At 42.3% G+C, this 13,470-nt stretch overlaps 1 protein-coding gene across 1 annotated transcript; it reads right to left on the bottom strand.

The window, feature by feature from the left end:
* Positions 1–1,174: 1,174 nt before the first annotated feature.
* LOC103719311 (IAA-amino acid hydrolase ILR1-like 1) lies at positions 1,175–7,934 on the bottom strand. Its single transcript, XM_008808503.4, has 5 exons — positions 7,391–7,934; positions 6,501–6,626; positions 3,088–3,402; positions 2,708–2,836; positions 1,175–1,808 (listed from the first exon to the last, which is right to left on the bottom strand). The coding sequence occupies exons 1-5, from the start codon at positions 7,724–7,726 to the stop codon at positions 1,401–1,403; spliced, it is 1,314 nt and encodes a 437-aa protein (XP_008806725.2). The 5' UTR covers positions 7,727–7,934; the 3' UTR covers positions 1,175–1,400.
* Between the last annotated feature and the right edge of the window lie 5,536 nt (positions 7,935–13,470).

Consider the following 13,470-nt stretch of genomic DNA (forward strand, 5'->3'; position numbering starts at 1 on the left):
CGCCCAGCTTCACCTTATTTCACTTGTACCTTCTTTTAGATAAAATATATATTTTTAAAAATAAAACCTCAAATTTCTTTCAAAAACGGTCAAAAATAATATAATTTATCTAACAAAAAGTGAAGTCATGATCCATATGGAATATATTCAACTCATAAGAAATAGAAACATGATCCATATAGAAGTCATGAATAGCTTAACAAAGTCTTGTTATGAAAAAGAAGCTGTAAAATGGCTAATAGAAATAGGAATAAAATAGTTGTGTGCTAAAATCTATCTATATAAGTCAAAAAGGTAGCTCAGGACTTGATGGCCTGTTGCTAGGATTTGCATGACAACCAATCTGACAGCGCAGCCCCAAATTGATCTTGCCCTAGCAGCAATGCCCTTCTGCTTAGCAACCAGAGATTCTTAGTCACAAAAATCATAAAAATCAGGTTACCCGTAAACAACCTTATAGAGATTCATGGAATTTCCACTGTCTGCAAAATCACAGCTCAGTTGTCTGCAAAATTCATGGAATTGCTACTGTAGGATCCCACACACACTGGCATCTATGGTCGCCTCGCCCAATGGACTGCTAGGATTTTGGATGGAAATAACGCCATCCTTTGCTCATCTTACTGTTTGAGAAATATCAATAATCATGCAGTGGGCATGTAGAAAATATCGCAAAGGTAGGGGCTCAAGCTACTAATGTACACTCCACGCACAAGCAAAGAATTAAGATGCTCTTGTTACCATTTAACTGGACTGCTAGCCTCAAGGGAAGCCATCTTGTCCCATAGAAACAAGAGCTCTGCCCTGCGGCTATGGCTTTTCCATATGAGTTCATGGCCAGCGACCATCTTTAAGCCAAGATCTGGGCGTAAGGCAAGACATCGGTTGATACCTGGTATCAAGTGCAGCACAGCAGATGAGCAGAATGACCTTAAAGCTTTACAAAGTCAAGTATGCCAGAACTCGTAGCCTTGTTGAAATAGTCTATGAATGGCCAGCGCCTCCGTTTTCAACTACGTTTCTAACTACTCTCACAACTTCCTTCCAAATTGAATCCAAGAAAACAGCAGCAGGCTATCCAGTTTCACCTGATGGGTAATTGATTAAACAGTCATATTTCCAAACCAAGTAGAAGCTACAACAGCATTCCTCCTAAGAGATGGAAATCCAGCTTTAAGATGAAGTTGTTTACGTCTAACATGAATTTAAGATAAACTACACATAAAATAATGGAAAATTCAGCAGCAGTTGAGCAAGACAAATCACAGCCTGTTATAAATCCCGACATCATCCCAATATACAGTTATAAAGTGCTCATGGTGTTAAACTAACACAATCCACCTGCACAAAACCATCCAATTCATCTGCAACTTAAGACACCAGGAATGGAAAAAGAATGTCTAGAGTTCATCATGGGAATCGGCCTTCGAAGGAGAAGGGGCATGATTTTCAAAAAGGTACCATACGGCAAGAGATGCATGAAGGGCTGCACCATATGGAAGTGCCTCCTCATTGACTGTAAAGTATGGAGAGTGTGCAGGATGTAGTGGTCCATGTGAAGCATTCATCATCCCTACAAAGTAGTAGTATGCCATGGGGATGACTTCAGTAAAAAACGCAAAGTCCTCAGCTCCCATCACCGGCTGCCTATCTCTGACATTGCTGGACCCAAGCATTTCCTCCGCAACCTTCTGGAAGTGTTCATGAAGATCATTGCTGTTAACCGTCACAGGGAAGAAGGGACGTTCTTTGATAAGAAAGTCCACAGTAGCACTGCACCTCTGTACAGACGCTTGTGCAACAATTACCTATTGTGACCAAAACCAAAAGCATCAGATTTGGGAAAACGTCTGTGCCATAAAAGGTAAAGACATGGAGATGCATTTATTCCATTTCAAACTCTCCTTGGTACACCCCATGCATTGCAAGTGGGTGAGGCTAGATTACAGGTAGCTCGTAGGGGTTCATTAAAGTTATGTGATGAGCTCTAAGTTCAGCCATTGGAACTGTAGTATTAAAGATTCTGCTCCCACAGCAGCAATAAGTAACCCACGGATAATATTTTACATGCTGATTCTCATGGCTGTCTTTATTCAAGGACAATATAATAAAGATCCGGGTTTACCAAATGAAAAAAGTTATCTGATGAACAATGCCCAGTATATGTGATAAGAGGTTTTCCGGTTTACCTGCCTCTCCTGAACCAGTTATGACTCGGTGGTAGGGTTCGTAAACAAAATATTTAGAACCTCCTAAACATTTTATTAGATGAGAAGCAGATACAATTTTACCTTGCATCTGGTCAGAATGGTTTAAGCGCATGTTCTGCAATATTCAGGTTATATAGGAAAACAGGAAAATCAGAAGTCCGAACAGGCAGTTTGGATTCTTGATATAACCTCCCATCATTAAAACAGCTGATGCACGATTTGGCAAAGTTATGGTTATGGTCTAATTTGTTTATTAGAAAGATTAAGTGCAGCTTATTGAGATCCCAACTGGACCTGACCTATCAATGGTCAGGGTTCTCTAAAACACTTTAGTAGCTTAGCTTTAGTTGGCCAAATGGGTAATGCTCCTTCAGCCACATGATTATGATGTTTATGGATATGAGGCAAAATCGACTCCAACATCTACCAATAAAGGCTTGGTCTAAACTATGATCTTTCCAGAGTTATCCTTGGAAGAAGTTCCTAGGATCTCATACCTCCTCAATTCGTTGCTTCAGTTGAGAAAAGCTTTCTTTTGAAAAGGCACGGAAAGTTCCCCCAATTGTAACAGAATCTGGAATGACATTAAACGCGCCACCTCCTTGAAATTTTGCCACTGTTAGTACCTGTAATGAAAAGTTTACATGAAACCAATGCTTGCACAGTTGTCAGAAGAATCAGAGGAACAGTAATGTAAGGAACTTTTAACTCAAGATGATCATGCAAACTGAGATGTAAAAGATTGCTCCTGGGAATGAAATAGGCACGCTAATTTCAATTAAATGAGAAAATACAAAACAACGAGGAAGCTCCCAACAAATAGATGCGCTTCTGAAGGATTTTCAAGCAAGAAGTCAAAAGTATATAAATTGGATACCTGTGAATCCAAGGGATCAGCTTCCCGTGAAACAAGATGCTGCAAGCTTACTATCACATTCGATGCAGCCAAAATTGGATCTATCGTGTGCTGAGGAATGGCAGCATGACCTCCCTTTCCACTAATTACAGCCTCAAAGAACCCACTCCCTGCCATAATTGGCCCAGGCCTGGATGCCACTACACCAACAGGTAAATCAGATGCTACATGAAACCCAAAAATAGCATCAACATTCTCCACAGCTCCAGCTTCTATAATTTTTTGAGCCCCACCACCTCCTTCCTCAGCTGGCTGGAAAAGGAGGACAACCGTTCCCTATTGCAAATAACAACTATCATGAGCAGTTTATAGTATGAATGTGCGGTATTTCCCCACACAGAACATTTTTTTTTTACTCTCAATTGAAGGAGAAAATGGATTCTCGATCATACAGTCACTCTATAACCTGAAAAGACTAATTTTGTGGCATAAGCACAATAGACAAACAATAAAAAATTAAAACAGTATTGCAAAATAACTGCAGCAGCTTCATCTCAACAGAAAGTAAAGGGGCCCAATTAACACAGACATCAAGAAGCCCCAATAATGAAGATGAATTTTCATGAGGAAAAGATAATTGGAAGATACTTTGCCAAATCAAGGATCACATATTCCTGGATTGCACAACATAAAGGAATTTTTTATCTATGCAAAACCATTCTAAAGACAGAAAAAGACTGATGATTCACCAGCAATGTGAAGGACTCATAAAGTAGGGTGATCCACAAAGATCAAAAGATGATGGCAACATCATATGAAGAAAAGAATCTCAGGTAACTGCAGAAGCAGATAAATATAGGAGATTAGAAGGAACAAGAAAAGGATTCACAGAAAAAGACACTCATTAATGCAGCTTTCCTCAGAGAAAGGAGCAACATGCACTTAACAGATGTATTTAGTTAGTCTAAACATCTGTCTTAACAACATGAAGTAGCTAGTCTTACAAAGACTGCGTCCCTAACACTGACCAAGCAAACACCTTTTTTAAATTAAGGAAAAAAAAAAGCTGATTTAGACTATGGATTTTACAAAACTACACAAAAATATAGCTAAATATATTTTAACATGGTTGTTCATTTACATGCATCTTTAATTCAATGCAAATTGTGCGGACCTGCCTTTGTAAGGTAAAAAAAAAAGTTAGCAGTTTAAGACATAGTGCATGACGAGCACATGCCCAAACAACACACAAAGGGATAAAAAAAGACTAAGGTAATGTAGTAATTATTTGATGCAAGAGTTGTTTTTCCTTACTTCCATAAATTCTACTGAATTACTGCTATCACTCCAGCACTTATCCTTTCCGTTCATCGTAACAGAGTGATCTTGATACTAGTTATAGACTTCAGAGATTGATTGTGAGGGATCTGTTCTTTTTCTGATAATATGTGCCACTCATATCACAGAACACTTTATGTCCAGTGTACAGAGCACAGCAATTGCCTCCATAGTGAACAACAAAGAGGTGCATTTTCAATAGTTTTGCAGTTAAAACTTGTAAAAGGAAACAAATGTAGCGTGTGCACGCACATGCACACATAGTGAGAGAGAGAGAGAGAACCAAAAACTGTGGATTCTCGTACGAAGGAAATCTTGCTTAGATCGCAAATGATCCTGCTGATTTCAAATGCAGCCACTTCACCAAATCCTTAAACCCACAGATATATCTTTTACGAGCCCTATCAGAAATATTCAGACCTTAACCATGGATTATCCATTATAAAGCTAAATTGTAGCTGTTCATGAGTTAGGGTGAATTCACCGCATAGATCAATTGGTCTGTGAAATCCTTTTACAGCATATGTACTAGGGGAAGATTGTGAAAAATCAACATATGAGTAGGAACTTAACAAATTAATTTTTATACAACACTTCTTTCATAATGCTGATTGACTAGTGATAAGGGCTATCTTATTTTCTAGCAACAATCGTCTGAAATCTAACTTCCAAATGATACAATTCAGTAACAATATATTTTGTCATGGAAATCCTAAAAACTCACATTTCAAAAAATTGATCTCAACAAATTAATACAACCACCCCAAAACCTAGCCTTTTCTCATCAAGATGGAGTTGTTCAAAAGTTCATCGTAGAATTGAAAAAGCTCCAACATAGGACTAAGCCTGAGGTTATTACTACTTTTTAGCATTGTGTCCACCCTCTTACAAATAATGTCAATACTCCTTCTAAGATAATGTATTTAGTACTTTACTAGGTAAAGTGGGCATAAAACAAGCTTACCTTAGTTACAACCAAAGACCCCAAGCTGTCAAGCGTACCTGATGTTAGCCTTCTAGGGTGCAAATGTCAATAATCAAAATTATCTACCCTTACAAGAAAGGGCACAGGACTTGAGGATCAGATCTAATGAGTTGCTTAATCAAATAAGGGTATGTTTGGGAAGTTCCTGCCAGATCTGACGGGATCGACCGGGAAGAGAGTGCAGGGCCGGGAGAGAGAGTCTTGTTGGTCTTTAATCCTGCAATGATTGGACCTCATGAACCCATGACCTCTCCCTTTCCCGCTCCCTCCCTCCCACGTCACACTCTCTCCCTGGCCCATTCCACCAAATCCAGAGGGACCAAAAACAGGCCCTAAGTGGAGTGAAATGTAGAATTATGATATGCCCTTTGGTCTTGCAAAGTCGTATATTATCTAAAAAGCCTAGCGCAAGGTCGGAGGAACCAATACCAGTTCTTTAGCGGGACGACTTGGTACAGGCCGTGCCGGGCCTGTGTCGAGAGAGGGACCACGGAAGAGAGGAAAAAAGAAAGAGAGAGCAAGCGGAGGAGGAAGGGCTGGAGGAGGATAGCAGATGCCGGCGGAGTGCCGGCGGAGGCTGTTGGAGGCTGATGGAGGTTGGCGGAGGCTGGCCTTAGCCATGGGAAGGGAGGTCGCAGCCGAACTCTATTTCAAACCGCTACCCTGTTTCGTTTGAAACAGAGTCAGGCCGCGACCTTAAAAAATTTTGCGTTTTTTAAGTAAAGTCGGCAAGCGATTTGCAGACTTCACTTAAAAGTCGCAATTTTTTTAAAGTCGGTACATGCCTTTTTATAACATATATAGGTGACAGACTTCTTTGTGAATAAATGGATCAATCAGGGGGAGTTATAGATTTATTCTTATCTCAAAATTGAGCAACCTCAATGCTAGATGCAAGAGGATTTTGTCCATAAATCATCGATACCCATGCAAGTGGGCAGGTCATACCATTAAAACACGGCAAACCTGGCATTAATTTAAACACAATAGACCATTAGTTCGCCTTACACTTAGATCAATCTAAACTTTATATATGGAAGAGGACATCAATGCTAAAATGATACGATCACAATATTTCAGAAGATCAGAAAAGAAATGATGAATGTCAAACCTGCAACTCATCACGATGCTCTTGGAGGATCTTAGCAGCACCTAGCAGCATCGCGACATGGGCATCATGGCCACACGCATGCATTTTGCCAGAGACTTTACTTTTGTGCTCCCACTCCACGTTCTCCTGTTCATTGCCAACAGAGTTGGAATCAGCACAAGCATTGCCAATAATTGAAACTTATAAAAAGAATGCGTGATTTAATAAATTTCAAGCAGAAATAAACTGAAAGATAAGTTGTCGCGGTGTAGAGGGAAAAATTAAGGAACAGAAGGTGCCTAGTAAAACTTGGCAAATATAATAATAGCAATGTGGCAACAAAAAAATCAAAACATGACGTATGGTTTCCAATCCAAAGAGCAAATCAGACCTTCTGTCTTATTTAAGGTGCCCAGATTCCGGTTCTTTACATCGAAAAAAGTTTTCTTTTTTTGGCTTTTCCCTCTATCAGATTTGTCTATTTTTCTCTTTCAATAGTAAATCACAAAGGCGATGTTCCAGTTCCGGAAAAGAGGGAGAGGGCGGGGGGGAGGGGCGGGCGGGCGGGGAATGTAAGATAACAAAATCTAGACTCGATCCAATAGACTTCAACATCCATCAAAGGTTAAATATTCAAAGCTCAAAATCACCGTTTTTATCAGAGGCCACGATGTTGCAGAATCCAAAGAGGAGGAGGAAAGTATTGTTTTTTATTCTCTCTGTGTCTTTTTTCCCCTTCCTCTGTGTCATCGTCTGTTGGTAAAACATCCTAAATTCGAAAATCCCTCACTTAAACAAACTTTTTCCTGCAGAAATTCCACCCCACACCCAACGAATTCCTTGCCGCATGCCAAAATCCCATGCCAAAATCCCATCAAAAATACAATCTTTAAAGCTTAAAAGGGCATAACCTGCATCGCAAGCGCATCCATGTCGGCCCTCAACGCAACAAACGGAGCCTTCCCAGTGCCGACAAACCCCACAACACCCGTGACGGCGATCGGATGCTTATAGGCGATGCCCATCGCGTCGAGCTCCCTCCTGATGAGCTCGCTGGTCTTGAATTCCTCATACCCGAGCTCCGGATTCTCGTGGATCCTCCTCCTGATGCCTACCATCCAGTCCAAGAACTCCGATTCCTTTGCCCTCTGGAGGAATCCAGCGGGATCGGGAGAGGAAGAACAAGCAAGGACTGAAGTCAGTAGAGAAACAAGATGAGCCAACGCGACCCATTTGGAGGAAGCCATCCTCTCCTCTAAGGCTTTGCCCTCTCCGACGAGCCGATGCCCTCTGAAGAGGGAGAGAAATTGATAGCAGGAGATGGAAGAAAGTGGGGATTTTATGGAGGTTTTGGTGCATAAAAAGGCGAAGGCAGAGGGAGGAGGGGTTGGAAATGGGTGCGAGCAGGAGTTTATTCTGTGGTCCTTCCGAGGCCGGCGGCCATAGAGGAGAGAGACGGGAGTAGTTTTGGATAGCAACTACGAACTTTACAAATATTTATTACCTTCCTACACTTAAATTTGTGGGGCCCAACAACCATCATAAAAAAAAAAGTCCCGTTTGCCAAACAGGAGTGAGAACGCTCCAGACCCAGTTCTTTGGGCCTGTGCGAATTTGCTTTGGCATGTAATGATTTCAACTTTAAAGCACTGACCGTAACATGAGCCATGGTTTTGGAAGCCCTTTATTTTTATTTTTTTTGTCCTCGGACTTTTTTACTTTTCAGCAACCAAGGTTGGCTTTCCGTGCATTTTTCTCCTACGAATTAGCTAAATACTGCTTCATGGCTTGAGATACCAAAGCCGTGTCCAGTTGCCTAGTAGCCTGGTGGTAAGGGGGCGATAATTCCGCCTAAGTTGTTCGGGTTCGAAACGCGCGGGCGTCGATTAAATTAGGGGACCGGATGCCCGACGCTCGGCTGGCTTGTTGGCGGTTATGCTTTCCTTCCACTTGTACCAAGGTGGCACTGGGGTGACGTACCCACACGTGAGGCGGTGAACCCAGTGGGGTGAGCCCACGGGTCGGGGAAGGCACGCGAAACCTGCGACCTGTATCGAACATTTCCTAGTGGAAGGGGGGCTCAGTAATGGGGCTGCTACGCGGGTGGGCTGGTCCCTCCCCCTCCCCTCTTTTTTTTTTGACAAAAAAAAAAAAAAAAAAAAAAGCCGTGTCCAGTCCGGTACGGGACGGCAGGACAAGGTGGTGGAAGCCATAAATCTGGCTCGGCGATGCTTTGGTAAGCGAGTTGGGGCCGCATGACCTTTTTATTTGGCCATGAGGCGTCGCCTGGCCCGCTTGTATGGTTTGGCCAAAGAGGACTTTGGAACCGGAAACGGACCACCGGGGAACATGTTTGCCCATGAGTTTTCGGGTAAAATGCCGATTGGGTGTTCCGTGGGTTTGCTTTTTGGTGCAAATTAAATGGTGGGGCAATAATATGCTTTCGTGCGAAAGCCAACTGGTGTTTGACAAATTATAGATATTCGCTAAAATTGTGCACGTGCAAAATATGCATTAACAGGATAAGGACAACACGGTACCGAAGAAAAAACACACTAAAGAAGATAATGACAGCATATTATAGCCATTTTGACAACAAGACGTGACAATGACATCACGTGTTCAAGATCAACCAATATTTTTTTGGACGAGCAATAGAAGTTTCACGAGAAATTCAAATTTTGGTGAAATTTAGATAATAATCATGTAATTTTTATGCACGGTAACGATTGAAAAAACAAATATTCGGCTAACAACTGAAATTAATAGCTTGGGCTCACCGCTGTACATGCCACGGGACTCATCCAATCTATGCTTACAGGGAGAAAAGCACTAATCACTTGACTTGCCGCGAGGCTGGTCCCCAAGCCTCACTATTTTTAAAGTCAAGTGATGGCAATCTGAAAACTGCAGATGGGGCATTTTAGAATAGCCGAAGATGCTCTCTCTTGTAGAGGAGATTTGTTGGCATGTTTTTACTGCTTTGACTAATAATAGATGGCTGACGTGAGATGGACACAATATGAATGTTGTGGAGGACCTCTTCGAATCCTAGTGCTTTTGGAATTAGGTGATGACAGCTCGATACGGTCCGAAAACTGTAGGTGAGGCATTTTAGAGTAGTCGGAGATATGCTTTTTCTTGTGAAGGAAAATCTGCAGACATATTTTCACTGCTTTAGCTAATACCAGATGGTTGATTGGACGGCACAACATGGATGTTGTGGGGGATCCTTAGGTGTGGTTACTTTTCCGATGAGGGTTTGGCCGACTATGGTCAATATTGAGGCTGTGGATGGTATGCAGGTTACTAATCTCCTCCTCACTGACAGGACAGGATGGGACTCTAGCCGGATTAGCCATCGATTTTGAGAGCACCTTGCAAAAAAAATGCATTCGCTTATGGTTCTTTGGTGTGCTAGCTCGGATGTAAAGGTTTGGAACAAGACCTGTAGCCCCAAAGCCCAAGTGAGGGACATCTATGACATTTTTCAAAGTGAGCAGTGTCAGAAGCAGGACTACGCATGGATTTAGAGGTTTGGTCTTCACTCGGGGATTTTTTTATTCCTTTTGAAGATGACTTAGGGTTGGCTACCGACAAGGGTTGTCCTGAGTAGGCGCAGAATGAGCATCCAGCCGTACTGCCATGGTTGCGAGGTAGAGGAGACCATGGATCATGTTTTGTTCTAGTGTGATCGAGCTATGCAAATATAGATGCTTGTTGATATCCAATCAGATGCCTTGTGCCAATTCGGCTCCTTCACCTATGCACTTAGGTGGTGGACCAACACAACTCAAACCCGGTATGTGGCTATCAGGGCAACATATACTACTTACCATATTTGGCTGGCTACGAATACTTGGATATTTGGGGAGAGCAGTTCTACACCAAGATTCGTCATGGAGAGGATCCGTGTGCGAGCTATGAAGATCCCCCATCCAAGCTTATCGGGCAGGCCATTGACAGCTCGGGACACCTGGAACTCTACCTCTACTCTTGTAGCATCTCAAACTATGTATATCACCTAGGAGCCCCCACCCTCGAGTTTTCTCAAGGTCAACTTTGATGGATGTGTTTTGGATAGTGGCAGAAAAAGTGGTGCGAGTTTCGTGATCAAAGGCCCAAACTCTAAAATGGTGGCAGTCGGTGGGTGCCTAATCTTTGATAGCTCGATCCCTAGGGCGGTGCTGAGGGTAGCTTGGGCTAGTTTGTGTCATGCTCGGCGTGTGCTGTTGGCCAATACAATCTTGCTCAAAGGTTACTCGGCTACAGTGATCAGCTGGATCCAGGGGTGCACTGGTGACATTGATGGTCGTCATCTCCTGCTCCAGGACATCTGGGGAATGGCAAGCGATGATATTACCTTCCGATTCAATTACGTCTACAGGGAGGTTGATGGAGTTACAGACTAGGTAGCTTTTTTTGTGGCTATGTCAATCATGGATAGTTGTTGCCATTTAATGTACGATTATCTGTTACCGTGCGGTTATGGCACTACCCGATAAATTAGGTAACAAACACTACTCTTATCCTAAAGAGGACCCACAGGTAAGCAAGACTATGCTTCTCTATATTCGTTCTCTTCCTTCTCCGTCTTTGCTCTAGATCTCTGACTTAAACATCGAAGGGTCCTCGTCGAAAATCTTCCGACAAATGGACTTTTTTACAAGTCAATCCTGCCTTTCTCCTCAGTTTCACCTAACCCAGCATACCTCAGTTCCAGATGATCTTAGTGTATCTCGATTCTAACTGACCTCAATATACTTTGGGTGGAGACCAATATCAACCCATATTCAAGCAACAATGCTAGGCTAAAACAAGACATCGGGGTCACATGATAATTGGTAGCCCATCTAATTATTGGACTTTCTAGTGGAAAGAACAATGTGTACAACTAGACGGAAGGAAATGATCCAAATCATCACATGGTTGCAGTGCACTAAAACAAAACAAACACAAATGATAGCTATGTAAGCGACAAACTTGACATGATTTGAACGGTGAAGTGCACGCAATCTAATAGCTGCCACAAAAAAAAACGATGCTGGATAGGAACACCGGACCCAGGCCTAGCAGCCGTTAGATAAACGATCCAAAGTTGCGCCCGGGTGATTCGAACCGGATCGGAGCCGTCCGTTGAAGGGGAATATGTCCTCTGATCCGAGGGGGGACAGGGACAAGGAACCGAAGTCACCGGAGAGAGCAAGCGGCAACACATCAACTCCACTGCAAAACACCCCAAGATGCACCCTCTCAGGCGCAGTGGGGGCCACATGGACTCATATTATTAGAATTCCACTCGCATGGCGGTAAACAACGAGGCGGCAGCAGTGGTTGATTTGAGTGCGCGAGGAAGACTTCTTCGTTATCTCGTCTAGGTCGCCTAAATCCCACAAGCTTTGTCCACCTCCTAAAAGTTAAAAGAGATGCCGCATTGGGTGCTGAAGGACTCCAATCCAATAGCAAGTGCCTAGCTAGCCAAAGCTAGTAAAATATGATTCCACCTACCAACCTCATCTGTATTCGACCTATAGTAAGTAAAATTAGATTTGGGCTAAATAGATTTGGATCTTAAATAGATCGATCCATTTAAACAATTTAGTGATCGAATCAGGTTTAGGCTCTAGTCTCTTGACCCGTTTAATCCGAATCGAGTCAGGTCAAATTAAGTAGATTACGTATTTATTAATAAGTTAATAGATTATATAAATTGTGTAGGTTAATAGTTTAAGCAGGCAACCTATTTATCAAACAGATTAGGTAATTCAATGAGATCAGCTCTTTATTGAACATGGCAAGTTCGTATTTTAAATATTGACTTGTTTAATAAATATATCAAGTTCAAATTCAGAAGTTCCGACCCGAACTAAATCAAAATTTTTACTACTTGTACCAAGGGAAGCGATTTCATTCATCAAAGGTGGGGGCGCATAGAAATACTAGGGCAGGGCTCTCTCCAATTGTGCATCTCAAAGTCGCGTCAGAGCCATATTCGCTTAAAAGGCCGAAAAAGTGGAGGTTCAATTCCTGATAAAGTTCCACTCGCATATATGGCAGAAGTTGTGGGGACACGTGTCGTATGCTGAGCCGTCGAATATGCATTTGCAAGCTCAATTTTGCACGTGGGTCGCCAAAGTGGTCCAACTACGGTATGATGAAAGCATTTGATTCGCTTAGCACGTCACTTCAGCAGGGCCATCTCAGGTGTACCGCCATGGAAAAGGCCAAATCTCTCGAGCATCTTTGGACATGAACCGTGGTCCCTTGTTATACGAATTTACTGTAGTTTTCTCACTATTCTGCATGTGTGTTTCATGTGATATTTGATATGCCTCGGATCCAACCACCGCAATATGGTAAAACTATGAGGCCTGCAATGGTTATAGCTTGACCCACAATTAGAGGCAGTTAAGCTAACATGTGTGATGCGCGGATGGTTATACAGCAGTTAATGCATGCATCCGTCTCACTTGCTCACAACTGCCGATCCCCACCCTATATAAATAGCCCTAGAGATTTTTCAAAAATATTTTTTTTAAAATGCTTTTCTCACTTACGCGGGACCATTGTTGTCGCTAAATTCTAAACTAAAGTCAGGATGCTTCTCAGCTCACCTTGAGATCGGTAAGACCCGAGCTGAATAAGACCCTCCAATGCTTAAGTTAGAATAATAGAGCAATAATATGGAAGGAAAAAAATTTATAGAGACTAGTCTCCAAAATGAACTTATTTTAGGATTCTCGGGCCACTGTTTTATATAGGGTAGAATACTGATACGTTACTTGATTTGTCATGGCGTGTCTTAACTGTAACGGTTGGTTATACATTAACAATGTAGTAACTATCCTGCAAGGGCTGTACGCGGTACCAAATACGCCAATCATGTATTGACTGCAGTATCGTCATAACTGTTGTCTTTATTAGCACGGACAGAGTGACACCTCGGTCTTCACCAAAGTTGTTCACCTTGGTTAAGGAGGTCGCTCTAAGC

The sequence above is a fragment of the Phoenix dactylifera genome, chromosome 11, assembly GCF_009389715.1.
Source record: "Phoenix dactylifera cultivar Barhee BC4 chromosome 11, palm_55x_up_171113_PBpolish2nd_filt_p, whole genome shotgun sequence".
NCBI lineage: Eukaryota > Viridiplantae > Streptophyta > Magnoliopsida > Arecales > Arecaceae > Phoenix > Phoenix dactylifera.